At 40.6% G+C, this 26,727-nt stretch overlaps 2 protein-coding genes across 7 annotated transcripts in view; one reads left to right on the top strand and one right to left on the bottom strand.

Moving 5' to 3' along the window:
* The window catches only part of LOC124629737 (lysosomal-trafficking regulator), a 70,037-nt gene that overhangs the window by 4,544 nt on the left and 38,766 nt on the right, over positions 1-26,727 (top strand). For all 6 annotated transcript variants that reach the window (XM_047163269.1, XM_047163266.1, XM_047163264.1 and 3 more), the window contains exons 3-9: positions 6,107-6,192; positions 6,316-6,458; positions 6,743-6,894; positions 18,665-18,807; positions 19,489-19,575; positions 19,667-22,011; positions 23,175-23,350. In XM_047163269.1, coding sequence (XP_047019225.1) covers positions 6,107-6,192; positions 6,316-6,458; positions 6,743-6,894; positions 18,665-18,807; positions 19,489-19,575; positions 19,667-22,011; positions 23,175-23,350 — 3,132 coding nt within the window. The remainder of the gene's footprint in view (positions 1-6,106; positions 6,193-6,315; positions 6,459-6,742; positions 6,895-18,664; positions 18,808-19,488; positions 19,576-19,666; positions 22,012-23,174; positions 23,351-26,727) is intronic.
* Positions 11,371-15,020, bottom strand: LOC124629739. The gene is made up of 3 exons (XM_047163270.1): positions 14,745-15,020; positions 13,878-14,102; positions 11,371-13,455 (listed from the first exon to the last, which is right to left on the bottom strand). The coding sequence occupies exons 1-3, from the start codon at positions 14,859-14,861 to the stop codon at positions 11,395-11,397; spliced, it is 2,403 nt and encodes an 800-aa protein (XP_047019226.1). The 5' UTR covers positions 14,862-15,020; the 3' UTR covers positions 11,371-11,394.

Genomic DNA, 26,727 nt, shown 5'->3' with positions numbered 1-26,727 from the left:
ACCGTATGAAATACGAAAGTGGTTACGATAACATCTAATTGAGCCACGGTCGCGCTCCACTGGCTACGCACTAAAATATTAATTTAGCTAAACATCCATTATGCTATTCTACTAAGGGATTAGTCAGAAATAATACACCTAAACAAAAATATTTGGAATGTTTGGAAGAAATATGAGACTCATAATTGATATCCACACGATGCCTTTATAGCCGCAATAGGGTATTTTAGTCTAGATGAGAAAAAAATTAAAAGTGTATTACAATGATTGTTTAGAGGAAAAGCAATCGGGAAATGTTAGTTTCACTTCGTAAGGTACATAAATATATTTTTTATTGCAGTTTAAAGTTTTTAGGTTTTTTTATCTGTCTTTGAACACTACGAAATGTCGCCGCCATGCTAATGACGTCATTATGGTAGTAAACAAAAGTGTATAACCTCTAAATATTATCCACATTTCCCAAAGTATTGATTCTTGACAGTGGCGGATTTACCAATAGGCCAAGTAGGCCAGTGCCTAGAGCGGCAGATTTAGAGGGGCGGCAAATTTTGCGAATTTTTTTACAGTTTTTTTTTATAATTATACGATTACACAATCCATATATAAATAAACGATTAATAAACTCACTGTAATATATGCTTAGGTTTATGTGATCATGAATTTTAAAATATTCCAATAGCGTTTCAATAAAAATAAATTGAAAAATCCGCTCGCTTCGCTCGCGGTTTCTTCATCTTTTCTGGTTTATTCTGCGCTCTTTGAGTCCAATCTAACAAAAAGTTAAAGCACCGAAGTAGCAAAAACAACTGACGCTCTACGCTGACGATTTCTAAGCTGTTCAGGAGGTGGAGGACTTTTGTGTCCCAAATAATTTCGCTTTTGTGTCCTCAAAACTCAACAAATTAAATATTAAAATTCCTCCAAAACAGGAAATATGGTCTATAGTGCAAGCTTACTCACCAACAGAGCAGTCATCTACTTTAGAAATCGATGCATTTTACTCAACTCTCAACATCGCCATAAAAAAATATACATACAAACACTGCATAGTAATGGGAGATTTCAATGCTCAGATTGGAAGTCCACGAAATGGAGAAGATATTGTACTTGGCCCTTACATCAGAGGGAAAAGAACAAGGAACGGACAAAAACTAATTTATTTATTTATTTATTTTAAGGACAACCAACAAAGCATACACCAGAAAAGAACATGTAATAGCACTTACATAATTACATTTTGTAGTGTAGCCTTAATTAAAGGCTGCCACGGCATGCGTTAAACATAGGAGTAAGAAAAAAACAATAAAATCAATTACCATGTAACTAATTAAGAACTTTGTGCTGACCTGTGTCATCCAACAATTGACCACAGAAAGGATAAACAAAACCTAAACATTTTCTAAGTTTCAAAGTCTTATATATAAAAAAAAAAAACAATAATAATAATATACCAATTTTACCTTTATGATAATGCCCCGTGCAGGGTAGACTTGAATTTATGTAAAGAGTAAGACATGTCGATATCTACGTTGGGTGAGCGAGTGAAAGACGACTAAATTGTACCTGCATTCTATTCACAGTAGAAAAATGGCCCAGATTGGTCTTAAAGTTCTTGGCGCTAAACAACCGATATCGAGACTTTCGAGCGATTTTGTAAGGCACGTTAATATTTATTTGATCCAGTAACCGTGGACAATCAATGTGAGTATTTATTATTTTATATAGGAACAGATGATCTACGATTATACGGCGGTTTTCTAGACTCAGAAGTTTGAAGTGTTTCAAACGTGAACCGTAGCTAGATTTCTTTCTGCCTATATTGCAGTGATATGACAAGTGCCAAAGAAATCTTTTTTGTACTGATTCTAAACGTTGTTTATGTATCTCGTAGAATGGAGTCCAAGCTATACTGCAATATTCCAATCCTGACCTGACTATTGAGTTAAATATTGCAATTTTAGTTGAGGCGTGTTTGAATTTTTTGCAGTTACGCAGTATAAAACCCAACATTTTAAAACCTTTAGTAGCAATAATATAGAAATGGCGATGGACAATAACATGAGGATAATGAACAGCCTATTCAAGAAAAGAACTTCAAAAAGATGGACTTGGGAATCGCCAGGCGGCAGTTTCAAAAACGAAATTGATTACATCTTAACAAATAGACCAAAATTAATTGACGACTGCGGCACCATTTATCTAAATTTTAATAGCGACCACCGAGTCCTCAGAGCACGTCTGAGCAGGTCAATGGGCACTATTAAAAGTCGACCCTTCAAAGTCAGAAGACCAACACCAAATAACAAACAAATGTTAAACACCATCAAAGACAAACTGAAATTAGTGACAGAATCATCCTTTGAGGGTATAAATACTCAGCAGAAGTACAACATACTACATGAAATATTGACATTGAGACCAGAACCTGATACTAAATATAATACGAAGGATAAGAAAAACTTGTCAGAGAAAGTAATTACACTCCTAGAAGCAAGATCAAAACTGTTAAATACTACAAAGAAAACAAAAATTATCAGAAACAAAATAAGCGAAATAAGTAAAGAAATCAAAAACCAAATAAGAAAAGACAGAGAACGCACTAGGCGTGAAACTTTTGAAAAATACATAAGCAAAACCGGAGGTATTAAAAAGCTCTAAAAACTTTAAAAGAAAAGAAAAACTGGATACCCAATATGAAAGACCGACTTTCGAAAACGAAAACAAAAAGATATGATATACTGTCGATAGCAACTACATTCTACGAAAACCTTTACTCCAGCAAGAACCAAACAGTAAACACCGACTTAAATAACACCGACGCGGTTCCACCTATACTAATAGAAGAAATATACAAGGCAATAGAAACACAAAAGAAGGATAAAGCTCCCGGCCCTGATAATATCAGCAACGGATTACTTACAGATTGTAACAACGAGCTAGTACCACTACTTAAACACATTTTCAACGACATATTGCACACCGAGGAAATTCCTGCATAGTGGACTACATCAACAATAATCCTACTCCATAAAAAGGGGGACAAAGGAGAAATTAACAACTACAGACCAATAAGCCTAATGTCGAACATTACAAAATTTTTGCAAAAATTGTCCTAAGGCGAATAACCAAAACTCTTGATGAAAACCAGCCCAAGGAACAGGCTGGCTTCCGGTCAGGCTATTCAACATTGGACCATATACTAAAGGTAAGACAACTTTTTGAAAAAGCCAAAGAGTTTAAAGTGCCCTTCTACTGTTGCTTCATCGATTTCAACAAGGCATTTGACTCAATAGAACACAACAGTATCTGGCAATGTCTGAAGAAACAAGGAGTCGACCAGAAATACATTAGGATTTTAAAAAAAGCATATACACTAACAGTACAGCAAGAATAAAACTAGAGAAACAAGGGAAACAAATAAACATAAACAGAGGCGTATACCAGGGAGATCCACTGTCACCTAAATTATTCACAGCTGTACTGGAAGATATCTTTCGGAGACTGGAATGGGACCACTACGGACTTAACATAAATGGCGAAAATCTTACACACTTGAGGTTCGCTGATGACATAATAATACTGGCAAGGAGCAAAGACCAACTACAATACATGATCACTGATCTGGATAGAGAAAGCCGCAAGGTAGGTCTGACGATGAACACTTCAAAAACCAAAGCTATGACAAACGCATTGGAAGACAATATTCTTTTAAACGGCGAACCAGTAGAGTTTCTAAAAGAATACACTTACTTGGGCCAACAAATCTCGGTCACTGATATAATGACAAAATAAATCGACACAAGGATTGGAAATGCATGGAAACGCTACTGGGGGTTTAAAGAAATAATGAAGAATACAGAAATCAAAACGTACGTGAAAACAAAACTGTATAACACTTGTATACTCCCAGTCTTGACATATGGCTGCGAGACATGGGCTCTCACCAAAGTGCAATATAAGAAACTTGAAACGTGTCAGACGGCAATGCAAAGAAGCATGCTAAATATAAGAAAATCTGATAGAATAAGAAACACCACTATCCGAAGGCGCATGAAAATTGAGAATGTCACAACTAGAATAAGGAAACTAAAGTGGAAATGGTCCGGCCACATAGTCAGAGGCAATGACAAGTGGAACAAAAACATAATATCTTGGTACCCTAGGGACAAGAAAAGAAATCGAGGAAGACAGTACCGAAGATGGGATGACGAAATTAAAAGCATAGCAGGGAATATATGGACTAGAAGAGCCCAATACAGAGCAGAGTGGAAGGAAATGGAGGAGGCCTTTGCCAAAGTTGGGCAAACAGACCAGGTCGTTGGTGTCATCAACTCGTCAGAGTTGTTAGATTAAGATTGTATACTGTAAACAAGGTCTGAATAAAGGCTATTTTTATTTTATTTTTTATTTTATTTAATATATGCTTAGGTTTATGTGATCATGAATTTTAAAATATTCCAATAGCGTTTCAATAAAAATAAATTGAAAAATCCGCTCGCTTCGCTCGCGGTTTCTTCATCTTTTCTGGTTTATTCTGCGCTCTTTGAGTCCAATCTAACAAAAAGTTAAAGCACCGAAGTAGCAAAAACAACTGACGCTCTACGCTGACGATTTCTAAGCTGTTAAGGAGGTGGAGGACTTTTGTGTCCCAAATAATTTCGCTTTTGTGTCCTCAAAACTCAAAAAATTTGGCGCTCGCTACGCTCGCGACTTTTTCACTTTAGGCCGGTTTTATAAACTCGTTTTGGTACTTTACTGTTCTAAATCTTAAAAATTTTGCGCTCGCTGCGCTCGCGGCTTTTTTACTTGACACTGGTTTCTATAAAACTAGTTAGCGCTTTATAACTTTGCAGTGGTATGACTCCGGTTTCTTTATGTTAAACCTAGCAAAAAGCACCATGAATGATTTCTACACAATTTTTAAGTACTTCAATTACAATTTTAGTCCGTGATTATATTGTCTCGTTTTTTTGGGGGGGTGCCACCCGATGGGTGCGCCTCTGATATAGTACCTACCCGAACGAATGAACCGATTTTAATTTAGTATTTTTTTTGTATTACAGGTGTTTTACGGGCGAGTTTCATGAAAATCAATTGAGCCGTTTAAAAGTTACAGAGGTTTTACGCTTTAAAGTCGCTGTCAGATAAACTTGTTATAGTTCGGCCATTCAGAGAATGCGTTCCTGACACGTCGCGATTGAACTGACGACGTAATAACATTCATTGATTATTGATATAATAATGTTGTTTTAATGCTCCTCAATTGTTAAAACGGTAAACAACCAGCAAAAATATTTTTATCGTAACTGCAACGCCATTGCAAAGTTACGTCGTCAGTTCAATCGCGACGTGTCAGGAACGCATTCTCTGAATGGCCGAACTATAGGTCAACATTAAACTCTTCGGTACATAGCGGGTTGCAAAAATAATCTAGTAACTGACAGAAATATCATTAAGTTCACAATCATTAGGGGCGGCAAAAATTGAATGGCCTACTAGCGGCAAATTTGTAAATCCGCCACTGATTCTTGAAGTAGTTAACCTATCATTAAAGAGTATATTTCATTAGATAGGTAATGTTAATACAGTTACTTACATCAAAGTGATCTTCACAAAAGTATAAACGAGATTTATCTGATAACAGTCCGGGATCTCGTCTCGCAACTTTTAACCAAGTGTTTCTCATATTTATATCCACTGGTACTTGAATCCATAATTTGTCTGGTGTTTTTACACTAGTGTTCTCACATTCAGAAACAACACACCAACGATACGGAGCATAATTACTCATTATTAAAATTTTCAATACATATCAAAATATGTATTACTGACAGCTGTAGTTTGTTTACTAACGTAATGACGTCATGACCAAAAAACAATCATGGCGTCCGTTGTGTGCCGCGTTTTCGCGAAATACGCGCGAAATTTGAAATTATGATAAAACAATTAATTTATATTCGTACATAACGTGAGAAAAAAAATATTTTTAATTTTTTAGAGATATATTAAGACTAAAGAATTTATTTAAGATATATTTCAAAAATGCATGTAATACCCTATTGGAGCAAATCTTTTAAATGATCGCTAAAACAGCCACTGTTTTCAGAAATCGACATGGCTGGATCTCTTCCTGGCCGAGTTTCTCATCCGCGTCAACGATGGCGCGAACCCTAAGGAGTTGATCAAGTTCTGGTAAGGAGTCCACATAATTTACACGTATGTTAAGGGTTTTCTGGATTTAATCGGAATATTGCTACTGTAACATTTTTTTTATTAGGATCGATTATTATGTGTATGTACTTTACTTATGCACAGTCCGGTGAGCGGCGTGGTGACGCTGGTGGGGTGCGAGCTGCTGTGCGGCATCCACCGCGTGACGTCATCCATCAACACGCACTACTCCGTGCCGCTGCCGGACGCCGCGCTCCCACATCTCGACGCACGCGATCAACCACCATGTCAGTACCTACATCACAAACTATACTCCTCGTGGGGTTCTTCAGGCCAATAAGGTTCTATTCGCTATTCTGGGTTTGAAGGCGTTACATGAACTCTGTTTGCCTATTGTTCTGGTTTACCTTTAGTTGGCGGAAAAATACTAGGTACATCGCTTAATACTTATTCAATTACTTTTACTTTTTTCCTCTGGCCTCCCGTAAATGGAGTGATAGCGAGTGCCGAATTAATTACTAACCCAAAACACTACAATACTGAAATTGATGTACTTACTCTTTACAAGCAGATACAGAACAAAAGCCGGAGGAGCAGAAAGTGGGTCCGACGAGTCTGTTCACGCGCATCAACACGCAGTCTTCGGAACAGATCCTCAAGAAGTACCTGCTGGGGGGAGTCGCCTGGAGGTGCCTCGTCTTGCTCAAGGCTTTAGGAGTTGAGGTGAGGATGTGCGAGTGCTATTCCTAAAAGCTGTAGTTGTGCCTAAAAGTAGGTACCCAATAGAATAATTTACAATAATTGTAGTTGTCTCAAGAGTAATTTCTGAACCTAAGGATATCGGGGCATCAGGGTGGGTTGCATAGACTCTAGCTTTTACTTTCAGTTCTTTTATCATTTCTAACCTACTACGTAAAATATTAATGAACATTTCAACGTTATAAAGTCTTCAGTAATAGCAAATCTATACTAATATTATAAAGCTGAAGAGTTTGTTTGTTTGTTTGAACGCGCTAATCTCAAGAACTACTGGACCGATTTGAAAAATTATTTCAGTGTTAGATAGCCCATTTATCGAGGAAGGCTATAGGCTACTTTTTATCCGGGTTCGTGCCGTGGTTCCCACGGGATGCGGGTGAAACCGCTGGCAGAAGCTAGTGCATATATAAAATACCAACTAAATTTACTCAGACATGGATTGCAGCGTATTATCTCGAGATGCAGAATGTCTGGCTGCTATCATCAAAATATATTACGACTGTAATTTTAATATGTATTATTTAAAATGATTGGGTGGCCATTACTCCGCGTTCTCATACGTATTAAGTTATAACTCGTATATAAAATAGATCGATATCTGTCGCTTATCGGTGCAACGGTGACTGGATGACATTTGCGCTCGCCTGCCCAGAGGTCGCTAATTGCTTGATTCTTAGATATCCGCTAATTTATTATAGCCGTTATGACGCTTTTTAAATATTGTTATTGATACTAGAAATATTATGTTGTGCGTTGTAGATATAATTTGATACATAGTTTATGGCCACTTTACATTGATTTTAGCCTAAAACATGTTCCATGGACAGAAATCTTATTAAATAACTAGATATAGATAATCTATAATATTGAAGCAGAAATTTTATTATTTTCGACATAATCCTTTTTGAACGACACCTTAAAGTTTGTAGTGTTAACCGTTTATTCTGCGAATGACTCAGTATGTGATACTTAACAGTGAGTCTAGAAGACCCTTTTATAATCGGATTGGCTGCGAATCGAACGACAATCTAGTGCAAATAGTGCTTATCGACTTAGTACCTACGTGGAATATCCGTCGCATGCGTGGCTTAGCTTGCAAAACCCCTAGGTACTTTCATGGGCGTAGCCAGCTTTGGGCTCAGGGTGGGGCAGCAGTCAACCTATCCCCCGGGAGAGGGCGGGGGCCCTCCGACTTTTTGTATGTACTCAAACTTGTTAATCTCTTAATTTGAGAGGTTTATATTTTCAGGTACAGAAAATAAACAATCCCACACAGGACAAAAGCCAAAAGCAAGGCCATGATAGTTTCTGAATACGCGAGCGAAGCGAGCGCGAAATTTTTATCGGACTTAAACCAAATATTACGTAAAATTTATCCCAAACGTACTTAACTTTTTGTTTGTTGGCGAATACAAAAATAATATAGTTTCTGAATACGCGAGCGAAGCGAGCGCGAACTTTTAATTATTTTTTAAGACTCAAAACCAAAAACTACGTAAAATGTCGCCCAAATATACATTTTCATGAATGGGGGGACTAGGTACGACACACCCGATTTACGTCCATACGAAAACCCCCTCGCTCGCATAGATAAGTCGATAAAAATAAAGTTATAGTTCGGCCATTCAGAGAATGCGTTCCTGACACGTCGCGATTGAACTGACGACGTAACTTTGCAATGGCGTTGCAGTTACGATAAAAATATTTTTGCTGGTTGTTTACCGTTTTAACAATTGAGGAGCATTAAAACAACATTATTATATCAATAATCAATGAATGTTATAATTTTGTGCCAAACTGAGTGTCAAATAACTTGGTAAACAATATTTTTCTAAATCTATACTGCGCTATTACAAGGTTATGTCAGCGGTTTATATTTTGTAGTGCTGTGCTAAAAATAACAGGCAAGTATCGTAATCTGTTCTTATACAGTTATAATATAAAATAATACGTTTTGATTTTCTTTTTAAGAATTGGAAAATAATGGACTATAAGACTTAATTATAACGTTTATGAAATATAAAAATAAAACTATGACCAAACCGCATTTTTATACTTAGATTAAAAATGGTAACCCCAAATGGCGTTATGGGCCGCCATTTTGTGACGCTAAAACAGTCGTCCGTTGTCGTTTCGTGCGCATAGACCACGTTTTTCAAGTGTTTTCGATCTGTTTTTATTTGATTACCCGGCTTTTGTTAGACCGAGATATCAGGATTGATTCTGTTATTGATAATAATATAATTATACATGTAGGCGAAGATGATGATGAAGACACCACCTCCTCAAGCAAATCGGAGTCTGATTAATATTCTGTTCGCACATTCAATTCAATGTACTTGTAACAAAGAATAAATAAAACAATTTTATTATATGAATATTACCTTTTTTTGGTTTCCACTTAAATAACTAAAATATAAAACAAATGATTCCGCCAATTTAAAACGAAAATAATCTTAAAATAATGCGGCGGTTCATTTTGAAGGAACGGTAACGAACTCAGTGTTATGTTGTGCCCATCACTAGTCGTGACTAACTGATAGGTGTCAGGAACGCATTCTCTGAACGGCCGAAGTATAGATACCTAAAGCTGCGTCTACGCTAGAAGAGAGTAAAAAGTCGTGGTGGCCTAGTGGGCAAAGAACCAACCTCTCGAGTATGAGGGCGCGGGTTCGATTCCAGGTCAGGCAAGTACCAATGCAACTTTTCTAAGTTTGTATGTACTTTCTAAGTATATCTTAGACACCAATGACTGTGTTTCGGATGGCACGTTAAACTGTAGGTCCCGACTGTCATTGAACATCATCATTGGCAGTCGTTACGGGTAGTCAGAAGCCAGTAAGTCTGACACCAGTCTAACCAAGGGGTATCGGGTTGCCCGGGTAACTGGGTTGAGGAGGTCAGATAGGCAGTCGCTTCTTGTAAAGCACTGGTACTCAGCTGAATCCGGTTAGACTGGAAGCCGACCCCAACATAGTTTGGGAAAAGGCTCGCAGGATGATGACGCTAGAAGAGCCGAGCACGAGCGGAGCACGAGCCGAACACAATTCGTCTAGTTTGGACCAAATTACAAGCTTCTAACGAGCGCGCTGCGAGTATTTCGTTCGTGCTCGGCTGCGTTCTGCCTGTTGTCGGTTTTGCCCTTGTGACGCCTTTTATAAAAAGGGCTTGGTTGGCTGCAACAGCAGCGGCTACTGCAATATTATTACTATCATCCATATTCGCCAAGAACCGCGAACTCACTGCAGAAAACTACGTTCGAGAACAGTGATCGTTGTAGGTTCGTTGTACGTCCACACTTCATGCCGCGAACGACAGCTCCGCTTGTGATTCGCTCGTGCTCGGTTCATCTAGCGTAGACCCGCCTTAACGTACAGCAACGTCGTGCAGCTAAGCTTCGCGGACATTCGGAATGCCTCCAGGGACCACCAGTAGTCCGCGGCCCACCGGTTAAGAACCACTGTGCTAAACGATCGTTCTATTGTACAGGTCGTACATGGCTGGGCAAGCAAAATAGCGAGCGCGGTTGTTACACTAGGATAAAATTTCATTACTGAAAGGAGAAGGGAATGGCTCCATAGGTTCCTGGGCCCAGGTGTTAACTGAATCAAAGTAGCCTTATTTGTAAGAGGATATAATAACAAGGCTTCACTAAAAATTTGGTGAATTTTGGCTACCCAGAAACCAAGTTATCTGAATTATAGTAAAAGTTAGGTTATATTATAACATTGTATTTTTTATGTAATTTGCGAAATACTTCTGAATCACTTCGGTTGTGTAATGGTTTTATGCATGAAGCATGTGAAAGCCTAACCTGTTAGATCTTCGAGACATCACCCTACGCAGCGGCAACCGGCGCGTGCCCTGGACTTTGGCCGCGTTTCCACTGACGCGGAGCTGGGCGGAGAGGAGCGGAGAAGAGCGGTGAAAAGTGGTCAGTGTTTCCACTGAAGCGGAGCTGGGCGGAGAGGAGCGCAGCTGAGCGGAGAGGAGCGATGAAGAGCGGTGAGTGGTCAGTGAGCGGAGCAGAGCGGAGTGGAGCATGCTTTTGGAATCGCGCATTTTTACAGACACACTGCACGCGAGTCACGCACCGCCCCGCTCCGCACCGCTCCGTACCGCCCCGCTGTCCTCCGCTCTGCACCCCAATGCTCGCTGTCCTCCGCTCTGCACCGCCTCGATGTATGAATATTCGCTCAGCTCTGCTCCACCCCGCTCGTACTGTTTCCATTGAAGCGGAGCGGAGATTTCAAGCATAATCATTGGTCAATTTGTGCACCGCTAAGCTCCTCTCCGCCCAGCTCCGCGTCAGTGGAAACGCGGCCTTTCGCTATAGTCGAAGACAAGTTTCTACTTGCAATTTCCTGTAACCTATAAGCAGCAGGAACCAACCTTTTAAAAACTAAAAAAGGGAGAAGGAAGTAAAATAAAACACCAATATACTTAATAATTAAACATGTATTATCATTCATCTTCAATTATTATTAGAATGTCATCTAAAAATTGTGCAGGGGGTACGATATTTTCTTGGAATCTTGCCCAACTGAGATACCATATAATGCACATTACATGGGCACAGCAGCCTACAGTTCTTCTACCTACAATACAATTACAATAATATGATAATATTGAATCTCGTCCTCTTCGACAGCTATCAACTAAAATATAAACAAAATATGTTTTGCGACTTATATGGCGGGATTGTATTCGGCCTCGCAATAACCAAGAAGTATTTGAAGCTGACAGCTGTCGAAGAAGGCTGCTGCTTACCTCCCTGCACACTTCTATTATAAACCCATCATTTCCCCGCAAATGTTCACCAAAATAGGACCGTGCCTGCTTTAATTGATATGTACCTAAGCATACAAGAATTAATTCATCATATGACAACTGGGGAAAATCATTTAAATTATCATTATGAATAGTTATTGTTTCAAAATCAGCCCTACGTCTATTATATTGGTTGTTAACAATAAAATCACCTAATATGTTATGTCTATTCATATTTAAATTAATCTGATTAATGATAGCCCCACAGTCTATTCTATCGGTTATGGGAGGGTGAAACCTATTTATGAGAGCAGCAGCCACCTTAAAATCTCTTATTAAACTTCTTGAGGCTGTATTAAAATAACATTGCCTGAATAATTTGAAATCTCTTTTAAACCTACCGTTCACAATCTCAACGACCCAACGGCAAATGGTGACTGCCCTCGATTTGTTTGCGTCAAGTGTTGACAGCTGTGTTTCACCCTGCGCCAAAGTAGCAGGCACGTATGTCCTATATCCACATTGGTTTAACAAAGGTAATGAATCTCGGAAACCCCTATCCAGTATAAATACATCACCATTTTGGAAAAAATCCTGGAGTGGGTTTCCACTTAAAAATTCATGTCTCATTATATCTGAGTCTGACGTGGTAGCTGGATAGGGGCCCAAAACATCAATGATGTAACCATCTGTGCACACCATTAAAAAAGGTTTGGTTAAGTTCCTATATTTATGCAAACTGTATGTTTTTTTTTGATATAAATAATTAGAGCTTTTTTCAATATAACAGTAAGTTCCATCAAATATAGCGATGGGCCTAGAATCTCCTTCAAATAAAGCACTAGGAATGGCTAAGTTCCTTTCTTTTATTTGTTCTCTAGTGATGTGTTCTAAACCTAAGTGCCGAGGCACAAAATGTTCAGTTAATATGTCACGGGCTTGACACAGCCACTTGGCTAAAGTTTTCTTAGATGTTTTAAATAATGTTGCTAATCTTTCATTTGAGTCCCCACTTCTTAATTTGATAAGATAGGCTGCTAAAACTGAAGAACTATTACGAATTTCTATCAATTGTGGAACCTCATCAAATAATTGACGGAACTGAACTTTAGTAAACCCGATCCAGGTATGCACAACATGGTCGTCCATATTATCAATATTTTCAAAATTCAAAAACCTTTCTTTTGGGGTTTCTTTTAGTGTAAACATATCTTGGATATGTCTTGCAGTAAATGTTTGTAAATAATTACTCCTTAAACTATCAAGGAAGTCCCATGCCTCAATTACTAAATGTATATCACAAAGTCGATTATTTTGTGGTACATAATATTTATGCTCATTAAGCAACATTTTTCTCGTTGCTAGAGGAACTCTATATCGTTCAGTTCTCTGGCAACCTTCTATGAAGCACCGTCGCTCTGTTTCAACTGCCCGCATATAATCTGGCAATACAATTGTTGGTTCAGGGTGCTGTTGTACTGGTTCCACAATTGGGGCACTTGGTGAATGTAGTTCCACTGAGGGTTCATGCACATCATCATTACCTTGGTTTTGTTCTGGTTGAATGGAAACATTCTCAGGTTCGTGTAGAATGTTGTCATGATTTTCATCCAATTGTCCAACAGAAACACCAACTGATGATTGGGCTGGCGGTGGGTTACTTTGTGAGGAAGTCGAAGGACCTGTACTCATATGAACAGCAGCTCTGTCTGCTAATATCCAACAGGAATGGCATATACGACTTGCCTCGTCCACCTTCAAAAAAATAAAAATTCACTATTATACTATAATACAGTAGTCCAGATAGTAATAAAAAAAAATAACCCTAACCTAACCTGTGTCGGGTGCCCTTGTCTTTCAGTTAAGTGTTTTATTTTTATGATTTAGTGCTAGTTTTAAATCATGTTAGCTTTACAAATAAATGTTTTATTATTTTAACTAGCTGAACCTCACGGTTTCACTAGCATCTTTGTTTACTGCTCCGCTGCTATTGGATGTAGCGTAATGTTATGTAACCATTCTCAATAAATAGGCTATCTAACAGACAAGATTTTTTAAAGTCGGACTAGTAGATTCTGAGATTAGTGCGTTGAACGCACCAAACAAACTCTTTCACTTTATAATATTAGTATAGATATAGTTTAAATAATTTAAAATATAATACTAAACTATCTTACCGTTTGTGGTAGAATCCACTCTCTAATCACATTATATATCGCAGATTCACGAGCAGAATCATTACGAAGAAGGTGGTTGAACCGCCGGGCTAAGAGTGAACGACCACAGCGGAGACATACGCTTGAATGGCCAACTTGGGTTGGTGCATCAATCGCACGTCTTCCAAGAACCACATCTTGGGCCAAGTCCCAACATGCTTGGCATACAACGTTCTCACTGGTTACCTGAAATAACATAACCATTTAAATCTTGTTCAACCCCTAGTGCATGTTCAATAATGTCGATGTCACAACCGAGACCGAAATTGATTTATCGGGACTCGAGGGTGACCTTCACTTTTTTTATAAGAGAAATGATCAAACTCCACATTCCACAGATTAAAATATATGTCTATTTAAAGGCACACAGCGGGCGCGGCGCGGCGGGACGGGACGGCGACGCGACGCTGAGCAGTTGTAATGTACTAGATACTATGGACGACTTCACACAGAGCGATAGTTACCGTCGCGACGAGCGGGACGGCTCTGTGTGAAGTCGTAGTCGTCTAGATACTATGGACGACTTCACACAGAGCCGCCCCGCTCGACGCGACGGTAACTGTCGCTCTAGTACATTACAACTGCTCAGCGTCGCGTCGCCGTCCCGTCCCGCCGCGCCACGCCCGCTGTGTGAATAGACCATTACAACTGCTCAGCGTCGCGTCGCCGTCCCGTCCCGCCGCGCCGCGCCCGCTGTGTGCAGAGACCTTAAGCTAACTAATTGACTATTGATCTAATATAATACTGTCCAATAAACCGATAGATATGAAGTTAAAATGGCTTGCTAAAAGCACGATTTGAATATGTAAAAAATGGGTAAAAACTTACAGGCTGAGATGCACGCCACTGACGAATAACTGTTAAAATCGCCTCATCCTCCAAGACTTTTCTTCCAATAGAATTACTGCGACCAAGCGCAATCGTACAATTCATACAGCGATCCATGTCGTCGATATCCAATCGATAGGCGTAACAGTTGTCCAAAATCGAGAGCCAGGTAATTCAGAGTAGCAAGATCCGTCGAAAAGCCAAGGTCGTGGGTTTAAATAGTAAAACCAGGAAAATATGTGCGCACTCAGAATGAAAGAAAACAAACGAGTGCATCTGTCAATCAGTGACAGACGCATGCCACCAACAAGTGTTGCCGGAATAAAAATACAGTAGATTACTAGTAATTCAGGCATTTCAGGCATTATTTAATCGATTATTTAGTCTTATTATCTTAATTTAAGTTTTCTCTCTTCCTGGGTAGAATCCTGGTACCATATTTTGTGATTTTATTTAAAAAAATGTAACGGTTTTTTTAATACATATTTCAGGTAGTTAACTGCTGGGCCCAGAAGTCCCCTTCTCCTTTGATCACATCTACCAGTTCCATCTCCTTCATACATTATTTTTTGGATTAGATGGACGGCTCGGCTCGCTACGCCACATAGCAACTATTCTTTTAGGGAATACGACTCGCTTTCAAATGACGCGCGCACCGCGCACTTTCGGGAACTCGAGCGTGTATTTTGTTTTGATCAAGCTCTTTTCAAAGTCGACAGTTTTTTTGTGCAATAACTTACGGATAGTACATATGGTTGTTGATGTTGTTAGTTAGAGTTAGTAAAAAAAACATTGTTTAATCAGACACCTTATAGGTCAGAGTCAGGGCCCAGGGTGGGGCAAGTGCCCCAGCTTACCCCAGTGTGGCTACGCCCATGGGTACTTTACAGACTTTTGTGGCTTTCCTGAGCAATTAATAATTTAAGCTGACGTCGATGAATATTAATATTTCATCACCATTTGGTTTTCTTTCAGTATTTACTACAACCTACAAATAATAAAACGCAATTTAATCTGAGTTACTATATTGTTGTGGTTTGCGGTACAAATCTTATCTTGAATGGATTTTGTCACTGTAGGTAGGTACTATTGATGACTAGTACTGATGTACTGGGAATAAACTATTCTAGTGCCTAATGGGAAAATACCAGTAACATATTTCTGATTCGATAGTTATGTACTATGTACTGAATAAGACCTGTTATAATAGTTTAACTCATAGATATATAAATGTATTCTGATTGAAAATACATCCGTCTTCTAAATTAGTATGTCAATGTAAGATATATCATACTGGAATCCACAGTTGGGATAGGTCTGTCCCCCACAACGAAGTTACATACAATAATAGTTGCATTGTATTGCATTGTATGACGAGTGCACTTGTCCAGTTATCGCGCAGGTCGCCACCCTCGGCGGAAACAGCCACTGTCACACTGCGAGCAGTACACTATCTACTTTCTTCTACGTAGTTTGTCTTTATCATGTGGACCTGATGATACTGATATATAAATGATGGGATGAGAAATGTCTGAAGGTCGGGTTTTTGTGGACCCTTGACCTCGTATGGCATATAAACGTAAAAAAACCCATTCCTTAATCAAACAAAGCAACGATTTCAACACAGTTATTACAGACCTTCTAATATTATAGTTGCGAAAGTTTGAGAGGATGTATGTGGGTATGTTGGTTACTCTTTCACGCTAAAACGACTGTGGATTTAAGTGAAATTTAAGCTGAGCTGAAATATATGCAATATAGCTTGGGTATAAGCTCACACCAGAATAAGATATTATAGGGCTACATTTTATCAATAACAAGTACAGTTACACATTACAGTTCAGTAGATAAAAGTATGTTTAATTGAAACTATAAGGTGTAACACAGTTACGCAACTCTGCACTGTTAGCATTGTGATACGCACTCGATGAGCACTGCAAACAAGCGCGGAAGTCTTGCCTACAACGCGTATCTACTCACTGTTTATTTGTTTTTTAGACATACGTAATATTTGGAACCAAGTATTACATCTAAAGGAAGTTTCAATTTCAGTTACCAATGGTAAAATAAATAAGTATTGCAACGAAACTTGGTATATGTATGTATAAACAAGTTGGAAATCGAAAAAGTGTCAGACTCTTACTGACTAAAATCGTCGTGTTCCGTCATAGGCCTTTTATGTACCAGGGCCGCGGTATCTCTTTCGAACAACCCGCAGCCCCGGCAGGCCTTGGCCCTGCTGGGCCCCGCTGGGGTTGCTGACATCTCTTTGAGGAGCGCGTGGAACAACGCGCGCCGTCGACACGGGTCTGTCGTCTAGAAAGACAGAGGGACGATGAGCCACCCGAACTCACCGCCCACAGACCCACGCCTACGGTGGCCGGGAGTCATCTCGCGACACCCGGCGCCCATGGTGTCTACCTGGTCCAGCGCGGCGGCCGGGATGAGAGGTGCGAACTCTCTGGCGTTCCGCCTCCTCCTTCTCGAGCATGACCGCTTCGCAGAAGGAGGCGACGGCATCCCTCTCGCCCCGGACCATGGCCTGAACCAGGGCCGGACGCGAGAGGTCGCCGCCGCCCAAAGCCTCGACGAGGACCCGGCGGTGCCCCTCCCATGCGGGGCACACCTGGACTGTGTGGTCCACCGTGTCCTCGGGGCTGTCCGCACAATGGTGACACCCGGGCGCCTCCTCACGACCGATGCGGTGCAGGTACCTCCCGAAACAACCGTGTCCGGTGAGGACCTGCGTCATGCGGTACGTGAGGGCGCCGTGACTCCTCCCGAGCCACTCCTCAAAGAGGGGACTTACCGCCACGATGGTGGCGTGCCCTGCACTGGGTTGCGACAGTCGCTCCCTCCAGGCCACCATGAGATCGCGCCGGAGCTCCGCCCGCTGCGCGACAACTTGCCGCGGCAACGGGGTTTCTCCCCGGCGCTCATCCTCCTCGCGCCAGTCGTACAGGCGCAAGAAGACCCTCGCCTCCAGATCCCACGGTGGCAGTCCAGCAAGTAGGCCAGCTGCTTCGCGGGAAATCGTGCGGTACCCCCGGATTAGCCTAATGGCTATCACCCTTTGGGGCACGTTCAGGTAGTGTACAGCCCGCGGCCGTAGCGAACGTGCCCATACCGGGGCCCCGTAAAGGGCCATGGACCGCATGAATCTTCCAGTACCTTGATCAAGAAGGTCGAAGTAATCTGGTTCATTTATTAAGTAAATTACAATGCATCTGTGCCAGTATTTTCTGATGCTCTCCGATCTGCGTGCTTTAAAAAATAATACAAACACTTTGCTAACAATTACAATAGGAACATTGTTTGACCAGTCCTATCTTCAGATCTTTATATCATACACATTTCACCGCGGAAAATCGTCAAAATTATCCTTGTACAAAACAGAACAGTATCCTAGATAAGGTGTTATCAAGTAGCGTTTATGACTAATTGAATCTATGTAAACAACAGTTTGTCTGACATATTGACGTGTTGTGTTGCACGTATGCTGCGAGGCTCGTAGGAGACGTAACGTAACGAGCCTGTTTACTGACTGTTTGTCAGTTTGTGTGTAGTAATTAGAGTTCGATAACCTATAGCTCTGGCGATACAGTATCGCTCGCAGCAACAGCCACCACTTGATAACTGAAGCTGCACATGTATCAATGTTCCTAATCACCTTTTGAGAGCTATAAATAGCCGGTAATTAGCATGCCAGAAATAAATATCTGATTGTTACTCTCCTTCATATTTTTTACATAAAAATGATGTAATCAGCCAGCCAGCAGATTATGCTATGTAAAAAAAATATAAAATTGGTGCGATCATTGATCATGCAATATGACTATCTAAAGTTCTCAAAAGTCTTTATCATATTTGTCATATTGGTGTTATTTATTACAGTACTATTTATTTTCCTTGTTGGTCAGGGCCTGTCATGCTGTCGACAACTGAGCTCGGTGCTGATCTGGCTGTTCGGCGAGCTGAGCGGCGCGGCCAGCGACACCAGCGTGAACACCAAGCCTTCACCCCCCACGCCACGGACGCCTATACACCAGCTATTTTCGAATAGGTTCGTATATTATCGTACCCCGATGTATGAACACATAAATTCCTCGTGGGCCCTGTAGAAAGAGCTGGAAAGAAGAAGATATGAGATTCGGTGTTTTTAATACAATCAGAGAAGATTTTATCAAAGTTTTTTTGTCATAAGGCTACAGAATAAAAGTTGATGTACTGCATGTGAATTTCTGGCTTCCTCAAATATAGACACACTATTATACCTGTTGTTATGCAGTAGTCCTGACCTACTCTCTATTCCCAAATAAATAACACAGCTCGAACAATGTTGTTTGTTAGTAGTTATCAAAGTAACATACGTGATACATCAACAGTATTGTATAAAGCCCAGTGTACATGTATAGGTGAAGAAGTATATAATCTATGGGTGCATGTGTCACAGGGCCGATGTAAACAAGAATATCGTGTAACGTTACCGCACAGACCTTGTCTGCCCTTGACACCGCGACACATATCGAAAATATATGGAACACCTTCTGGAATTGTTGGGTAAATAACAGCGTGTGTCTGTTTACTTAGCGTGATAAAGTTTATTACGGTAGAATACTGTGTGTTAGATTATGTTATATGGGAAATTTAGAATTATGAAATATTTATTTTTGCAATAAGATTATGATTTAAATCTCCATGTTTTTCCCAAGCCAACCTATTAATTGTCTATGTTTTGTTACAGAATATGGTCAAAACAGAAGCCTATTGGTGGGCAGACCTCCAAGGTGCACTCCGCTGCTTCGTCTGAAAGAGGCTCAGTCACTGGCAGGTACTGGACATTGTCAACACTTATCTTTAGTTCTATAACTTTTTATTTTAATTGAACATTTTACTGTATGTATGTGTATTGTCGTCAACAGGTCACGACACTCAACGCTGCCCAAACTAGACTCCCTAGAACGAACAAAAAAGAGGCTCTCCAAACATACAGACCAATCGTCAGAGTCCGCGGACTCTAACGACGACCTACAGATATTGAACCGCTCTCTAACTATCAAAGTGTGCACGCCCAACGATGACTTCGAATATTTTAACAGCACTAAATCTTCCAATGAGTACCCGAACGACTCGTACTATGATCCGTTCTATACTCCAAGAAAAGCAAAGCCAAAAGCCGATGATTACATGAACGATAAACACAGGGAAATCATCAACTCAGAAATCACAACATTCCAATTTACTTTAATCATCACTGATCTACTGCAGGAACTGTGCAAGGCTGAGAGTAGCCTGTCCGGGTCCGAGGGGTCACAGATCTCGATGCAATGCATTAACTTCTCGCTACGTAATCTGTGCTCGTTACAGTTTACTTCACTGCCACAGTCACAACAAGATAATACTCAGGAAGTATCTAGGATAAAGGTCGCACTAACAGAACTGCTAATGGTGTCATTAGACCAGGTCCTAATACATTCCGATCTTTGTGCCAAACTGATCAACAACGGAATATTACCGATGTTGCTTCGCATACTCGAAGACGTCATCTCCAAATGTAGACAAAACAAACTCGAATACCAGAATAGAAAAGAGGATAAGACTGAATCGGAAAATTTGCTCAAATTCGTATTCGGAATCGCGTACTCGATCACTGCGTTCTTCCACTGCCTGCTGATGCAGTGTCGCAGCGTCGACAAGCTGCGGGAGTTCACCGACCAGTTCAAGTTGTACGGCGAGTGTCAGAAAGGTGGACTATTGAAAGACTGTATGGAGCTGATGATCAGGATCCCGGCGGAGGAGGAGGAGGTGGTGGTGCTGATCAAGAAGCTGATCGAGACGGTGGGCAAGCTGATCGTGGGCATGAAGCGCGTGCGCGCGGAGGTGGTGCACGGCGCGGCGTGCACGCGCGCGCGGCACAAGGCGTGCCGGGCGCGCGTGGCGCGGGGGCTGCACCACCACCACGCCGCGCTGGGCGCCGCGCGCGCCGCGCTGCCGCCGCAGCCCGCCTGCTGCGTGGCGCTGCTCTACGCCACGCTGTCCGCGCTGCTGGCCGACGACGAGCTGGCCGCGCACGCGCTGCTGCGCCACAAGGTGCTCAAGGTCATGCTCAGCTGCGGCGTCTGCTGCTGCCTCGAGCCCGCGCTGCTCATGGAGACCGTCGTCAGGCTCATGCTCACGCACGGCAGCGTCGCCTCGCTGTGTCTCCGAGTGTTGGAGCACACCGTCTATGGAGAATTGGGCGCGAGTATTCTCATACCTAAAGTGACAGACCAACTTCCATGCTCCATTTGTGAACCTAGTGAAGATAAGAGAGAAGTGAACAAGAAGCTGTGCTCGCACGGCATCAGCCCCATCGAGAGGAAGAGCGTGTGGTCGTTCCTGTACCACTACAACTCGCTGCTGCAGCTGGACAACCACAGCAACGTGCTGCACGCCACCGTCAGCCACCTGCTGCGCGTCACGCCCAAGTGCCGAATGGAGATGAAGTACGAGCTGCTCTTCAGCGTCATATACCCCACGTTTATTGTCGCCAAACACAGATACATCATACGCATGGAGGAGTCCGCGTATTTCTTAACAGTATCTTGTCTTAACATATTCGCTAGTCTACTGAACACGGTGTCGTTCGCCGAACAATTCATACAGAAAGGTGGACTGAGTTATGTACTGGAACTTGTATCACTATCAGAATTCTCCAATCAATGCTGTTCTATATTAGAAATCGCGATCATCGTGGAAGTATTCAAACTAATGAAGGAAAATTCTGACATGACCTACTATAGAGAGATGAGCACACTGGCGTCGGTGCAGATGTTGTTCAAATCTCTGGCTGAAATGACGGACAAGTGTTACAAGATATACCGGCTGAAGCTGCCGGGGGAGAAGTTCGCAGAGCTGTGTGACGTGAGCAAGGAGCGCGACATGCTGGCGTTCATCCACCCCGCAGAGCTGCGCGCCACGCAGCACTCTGCGCCGCAGTCGATAAACACTACCTATGCGTGCAGCGAGAACGTGGTGGAACAGACGATTGAGGACCACATAGAGATAGTGAAGAACGTGTGCACGTTCTGGAGGAGCTGCGCCAACCTGTGCCTGTACAGCCCGATGTTCCGGCAGTACGTGACGGGCGAGGCCGCCTTCCTCGACAGCTACGCGCTGCTCAAGCTGCTGCTGCACTACCTGTGCCACTGCGACTGCTCGCCGCAGGAGATGAGGATCCTCATCAAGATCACTGAGGCGCTGCTCACCGTGCAACTCTCCGCGTCAGGTCAGTACATTCACCATACATTATTGCATACAATTTTATGAATTCTTACCAAATTGAACATTAGAGCAAACAGAGTCGTAAATCAAAACGCATGCAACTAGTGGAATAATTTGCCGCTAATTACATTAGAATGAGTTAAGAATGAGTCATTAAAAAATTGGGGGTTTTTAATTAATTAAGAACCATTTAAGTATATGACCAAATGTGTAACTTCTGCGAATCTCATGATTTGTTTATTATTAAATCGATATTAACATTTACAAATCGAGTGTTATCTAGAATGCTATTCAGAATATTTTAAGTTTTAAAGATTACTACATTTGTATTAATTTATTCTGTTGTATTGGTAAACAACTATGACGTCAAATATTACAGCGAAAACTGCAAATAAATAGTTCCGACTTATGTCTGATCAATTGTGATGACTAGTGCCATAAGCCGAGCAAGTTATCCGGCTAATCCCGTAACTATATTAACATAGAACAGATGTACAATAACCCGCTGTAATCCGACACCCCGAGCACAGCAGAAGAAGCCCTATACTGTTTCATACACTGTAAGGAGTATTAGTAAAATCGTCCAATTTATAATGCACTTTAAAACTCTTGGATTAAGTGTCATTATTCTTTGCGGCCAACATCTTGCTCAGAATAACCCAGCCAATGTTAAGCGATTTATATACTTAATATTAATGGAATTAAAGTCGTTAATGGCGCATTCATTTTGTCATCACGTGTCGCTTGCAGACGAATCATTTCACAGTTGATTTGATTACAAATAGTTGTACATCAGTGCAGTCGCATTGATCAAATGATATCGATCACTTTTCATGACTCCAGTAGGTAATACATTTTGGAAAATATAAGGTTCTCAAAGCGGTTATTTTTAATTCTGTACTCAAATAGAAAATGCTTTCTAGTTTTTTGTAACTTCTACAACATGTCTTGAGGCTTGACATACAAGCAAGTATAGGCGTCAGGAATCTTGGTTCTTGATTAAGCCTCTAAATACAATTACTTATATTCCAATGTTACGTTACGGTACAGGCAGACATGCATGTGTTGTTGGGGAGTTTCTGCCCAGCAATAACTCATAGGAAGTAGTGAAGGGCGATCAAAAAGTGCAGCCTAACTTGATCAAATGATTCTGTTGTTTCCTACTAGATGTGACATCAGGGCGTTCCAAAGAGACTAGCTGCGCGCTGGTCCGCGCGGCGCTGTGCGCGGGGGGCGCGGCGGAGGGCGGCGCGGGGCTGCGCGCGCTGTGCGAGGCGCTCATCCGCGTGGCGGCCGCGCGGCCCAGTCGCGTGCACGTCATGCCGCGGATTGCGCATGCTAAGGTACCGTGCTGATACCGTGCCTACCTTATACATACGACTATGCACAGGTTTATTTATCCAACAGTTTATATACCTACCCCGCATATGAGACAAGAATAAAAGTAGAACAATCAAGTACAGAGGCACCGCTTATTTCTTAAACAATCTCTTCCAGCAGGCCCGTTGGGATTGGCCGTTAGGATTAGGATTTAGACTAAGAATTAAAAAGAGCTGTAGATAGTTGAAACACCTAACAAGCTCTAGTTTTCTTCCATCCGACATCCGCCTCTGACGTGTATTAATTAAATTATCATCAAATGTGATATTAAAAATCTGATGTATGTTATATTCTGAAGGTTCTCATGCTTGACTTTTATGACAAAGTGCATGACCGTAATCTAAACTGACGACTGTTTATTACATAAACTATGCAAAATATATGCATACAAACCGTCGTTAGTACTACAACTACTTTTTTATTCTTATTAAAATGAATTAAAGTATCTCATTAGCAATTATTATTATAAGTGTTTAAGGTGGGTCTTGTTATTGGAATTTGACTACCTAACGTAACGTTTTTATAAAATTATAATAATTATGTAGTGATCCGGCTTTGCTATTCGCAAAACCAGCTCGGTAAAGGTCCAATAATTCATACAACGCACGTGTAACTGACGAATTTGAGAAAAGGTTTCGTTAAACTTGACCTGCTAGTGCGAAGCTATCGCTATATGTACTACTCATTTTAGGTTCTTGTGTTCCATATTAGAAGAACGGCAATCCCATAAACTACTTCACACAAACGGGTTTGTTGTTGAACTAATTTTAGACGATATAACGTTGACGGCCTCATTCGTAACACAAAAGAATGGAGCAATCATAATTATTTCCGCAAAAAAAAAACTGATGATCATACGACCAAAGTACCGTTGTAAAAACTCTGAAAAATGTCTTAGTATACGAATACACTATACTAATCTTCAAATGTTTGTTGTTTTTTGTAAACAAATAAGTAAAATTCTAATACACTAATAGAATGATGAGCAGTGGGCGGGTCGCCTAGCGCTACCTACCGGACCGGTTCCCACACAACCGAAACTGTACTTAATTGGACCTCTATCAATGAAAAAAATTATCACTTTGGAGCATCCTTTGATATATTGGAATTCCGAATGCTTCCTGAATGGATTTGTGTACAGTTTTTTTTGCGCGACTCAGAGCAACAAATATTATTATAAAAAAAAAAGAAAATTGTATACATTTTTATTAGCTTCTCCTACTAAACACAAACAGCAGGCTACTCTGCCACAGCTCTCACTTGACCGCTCCGCCCCAAAACACTAGAGCGTAGATTAGTCTATTAGTGGTGCTTTACAAGTTGACAAGCTAGAATCAGTCATTACCCGCTACGCCGCCGTCGACACTGCACTCAGATGCATACATCGCGCTCAATACTGATCACCTCATTATTGATACTCAATTGTTTAATAGGACTCTACTAGTGTGTGATTATGTGCATGTGTGTGTGACCAATTGGAGTAACTATGGAGCTATCTGCGAGCCGGGACTGCGTCACATCAGGTAGAACGTCTTCTGCGCGCTTTTCGAAATTGACTAAAACTGTATGATGTATTAGTGCACTGAGTTCCCCCATAAGTGCGATGTTTTATACAAAATCTTCAGTTTAGTCTGATCAGTAAACAGGCTAAAAATTCACAAACACATAAAATAGCCAAACCAATTTTTTTTGACAATTTTCAAATTTCATAAGGATCTTTGCATTTGTGAGAGATGATATTATAGAACTAACATTGTCGTACTGTACCAGAAGTCCACGCGTTAACTGAAGTGTAACTATCAGGAGTGATGGGCCACGTTGATGTAGGTGAAGAGTATCGGGTTTCCTTGCGGTCGGAACACCTCGACTGTACGACACCAGAGAATACGAAGGCTGTTTGCCTCCCCGACTCATTCATAACTGTTGTTTTATGTCATAACTGTTGTTTGACATTATAGGAATTTATTTATGTTACCAATAAATCATATAATTGTTCAGGGCAGTAAACTGCTCAACATAGGTAATTCCTACTTCTTCTAGATAAAACTAGGATAAAACGCCATCCGCACAAAAAAAAATAACATTCTCAACTTTTTATGGAAATGATTAAGTTTATATTAATGAGATATTTATGCAGAATACGCTTTCTGCAATTTTATGCAAAAGAAAAGCTTGTAAATCGAGGCCAAACTTTCATTTATTGCCTTGTGCATATTTTTGATCACTAGATTTTACGATATATTTACGATATTCGATAGATTCCACATTGTAAGAATTCTTGACTGTCTACGTTTTCCTAGAAAACAGTATTTGTTTTTTAGTAATTACCTAATAAACGGTACTAAAACGGTAACAGTGGTCAAAATTTTTGTATAAGTGTAGTTCTTTCTTCCTTGCATTTTTAAATACCTGTGAAAGCTTTAATGATCGGCCACATATCCGCTAGATTAGAATACCATGACGTCAATGGATGCTAATGGTTCGGTAGCTATTAGTGAATGAATACATAATTATTAGATAACACTGATTGCGCTAACTGTAATCAGTGTGATCTGCCATGTGATGAATATTTGCCAAAGCTATAGATTACCTATCACACGTGAGAAAACATCCAAGACACCTATAACGAAATATTAATGAATACAATATCTATAAAAAATAAGCCTTTTTTTCTATAACAATCATTAGGTCCTTTTATTCTCAGCTGACATTTGATACTAAGTGCTTTATGTTGTTCGATATTGTTAATTGTTACAATTAACAATACATAATAGTAAAAAAATAATATCGAACAGCAGAATACACTTAATTTTTGAAAACTATTTTCTTTAATACTTTTTTACTAAAAGTATTAAGTAACGAAAATAGTTAAGTACCACTCGTGTCATTTGTCTGTAAGTTATATGCTTATATGTCAAGTTCAGCTAAACTTGCAAGGCTTCGCTTTCGCTCCAGTTAACACCAGAATATTCCGAAGGTTGTGGGAGTGTACATATATTACCAAATTGTACTGTATAACATAATTAATGGACGTTCCTATTGGTTTTACATCATGTGACATATGCATGTTTCAGACATTTCCAAGTGATTAGACTATGTATAAGGATGTTAACAGAGTAATTGATCAGGAAACTATTGACCAGTGCAGCTGCACCGAACTAAACTCATGCTTTATATAGGAATATAAAGTGACAGTTAACTTGATGGGTGCCACAGGACGCTCGATTGGATAATAGCCGTCCCATTGAGTTCTGTTCCGTACTGCGTCATGGCGCTAGTTCTATCATCTAAGATTAATTTAGTAGCCAATATTAAGGAAGTGGAAATACAGCCGCTCCTT

This window comes from Helicoverpa zea, chromosome 4, assembly GCF_022581195.2.
Source record: "Helicoverpa zea isolate HzStark_Cry1AcR chromosome 4, ilHelZeax1.1, whole genome shotgun sequence".
NCBI classification, from domain to species: domain Eukaryota; kingdom Metazoa; phylum Arthropoda; class Insecta; order Lepidoptera; family Noctuidae; genus Helicoverpa; species Helicoverpa zea.
Note: the sequence above shows the minus strand (reverse complement) of the source record. Positions and strands in the feature narration are given on the sequence as shown.

Excerpts from the sequence above, each read along its gene's own strand:
- LOC124629739 (XM_047163270.1), bottom strand. The coding sequence starts at position 14,861 with ATGGATCGCTGTATGAATTGTACGATTGCGCTTGGTCGCAGTAATTCT. Across the intron at positions 14,103-14,744 it reads AGTGGCGTGCATCTCAGCCT|GTAACCAGTGAGAACGTTGT; the intron begins GTAAGTTTTTAC and ends ATGTTATTTCAG. Across the intron at positions 13,456-13,877 it reads AGTGGATTCTACCACAAACG|GTGGACGAGGCAAGTCGTAT; the intron begins GTAAGATAGTTT and ends ATTTTTTTGAAG.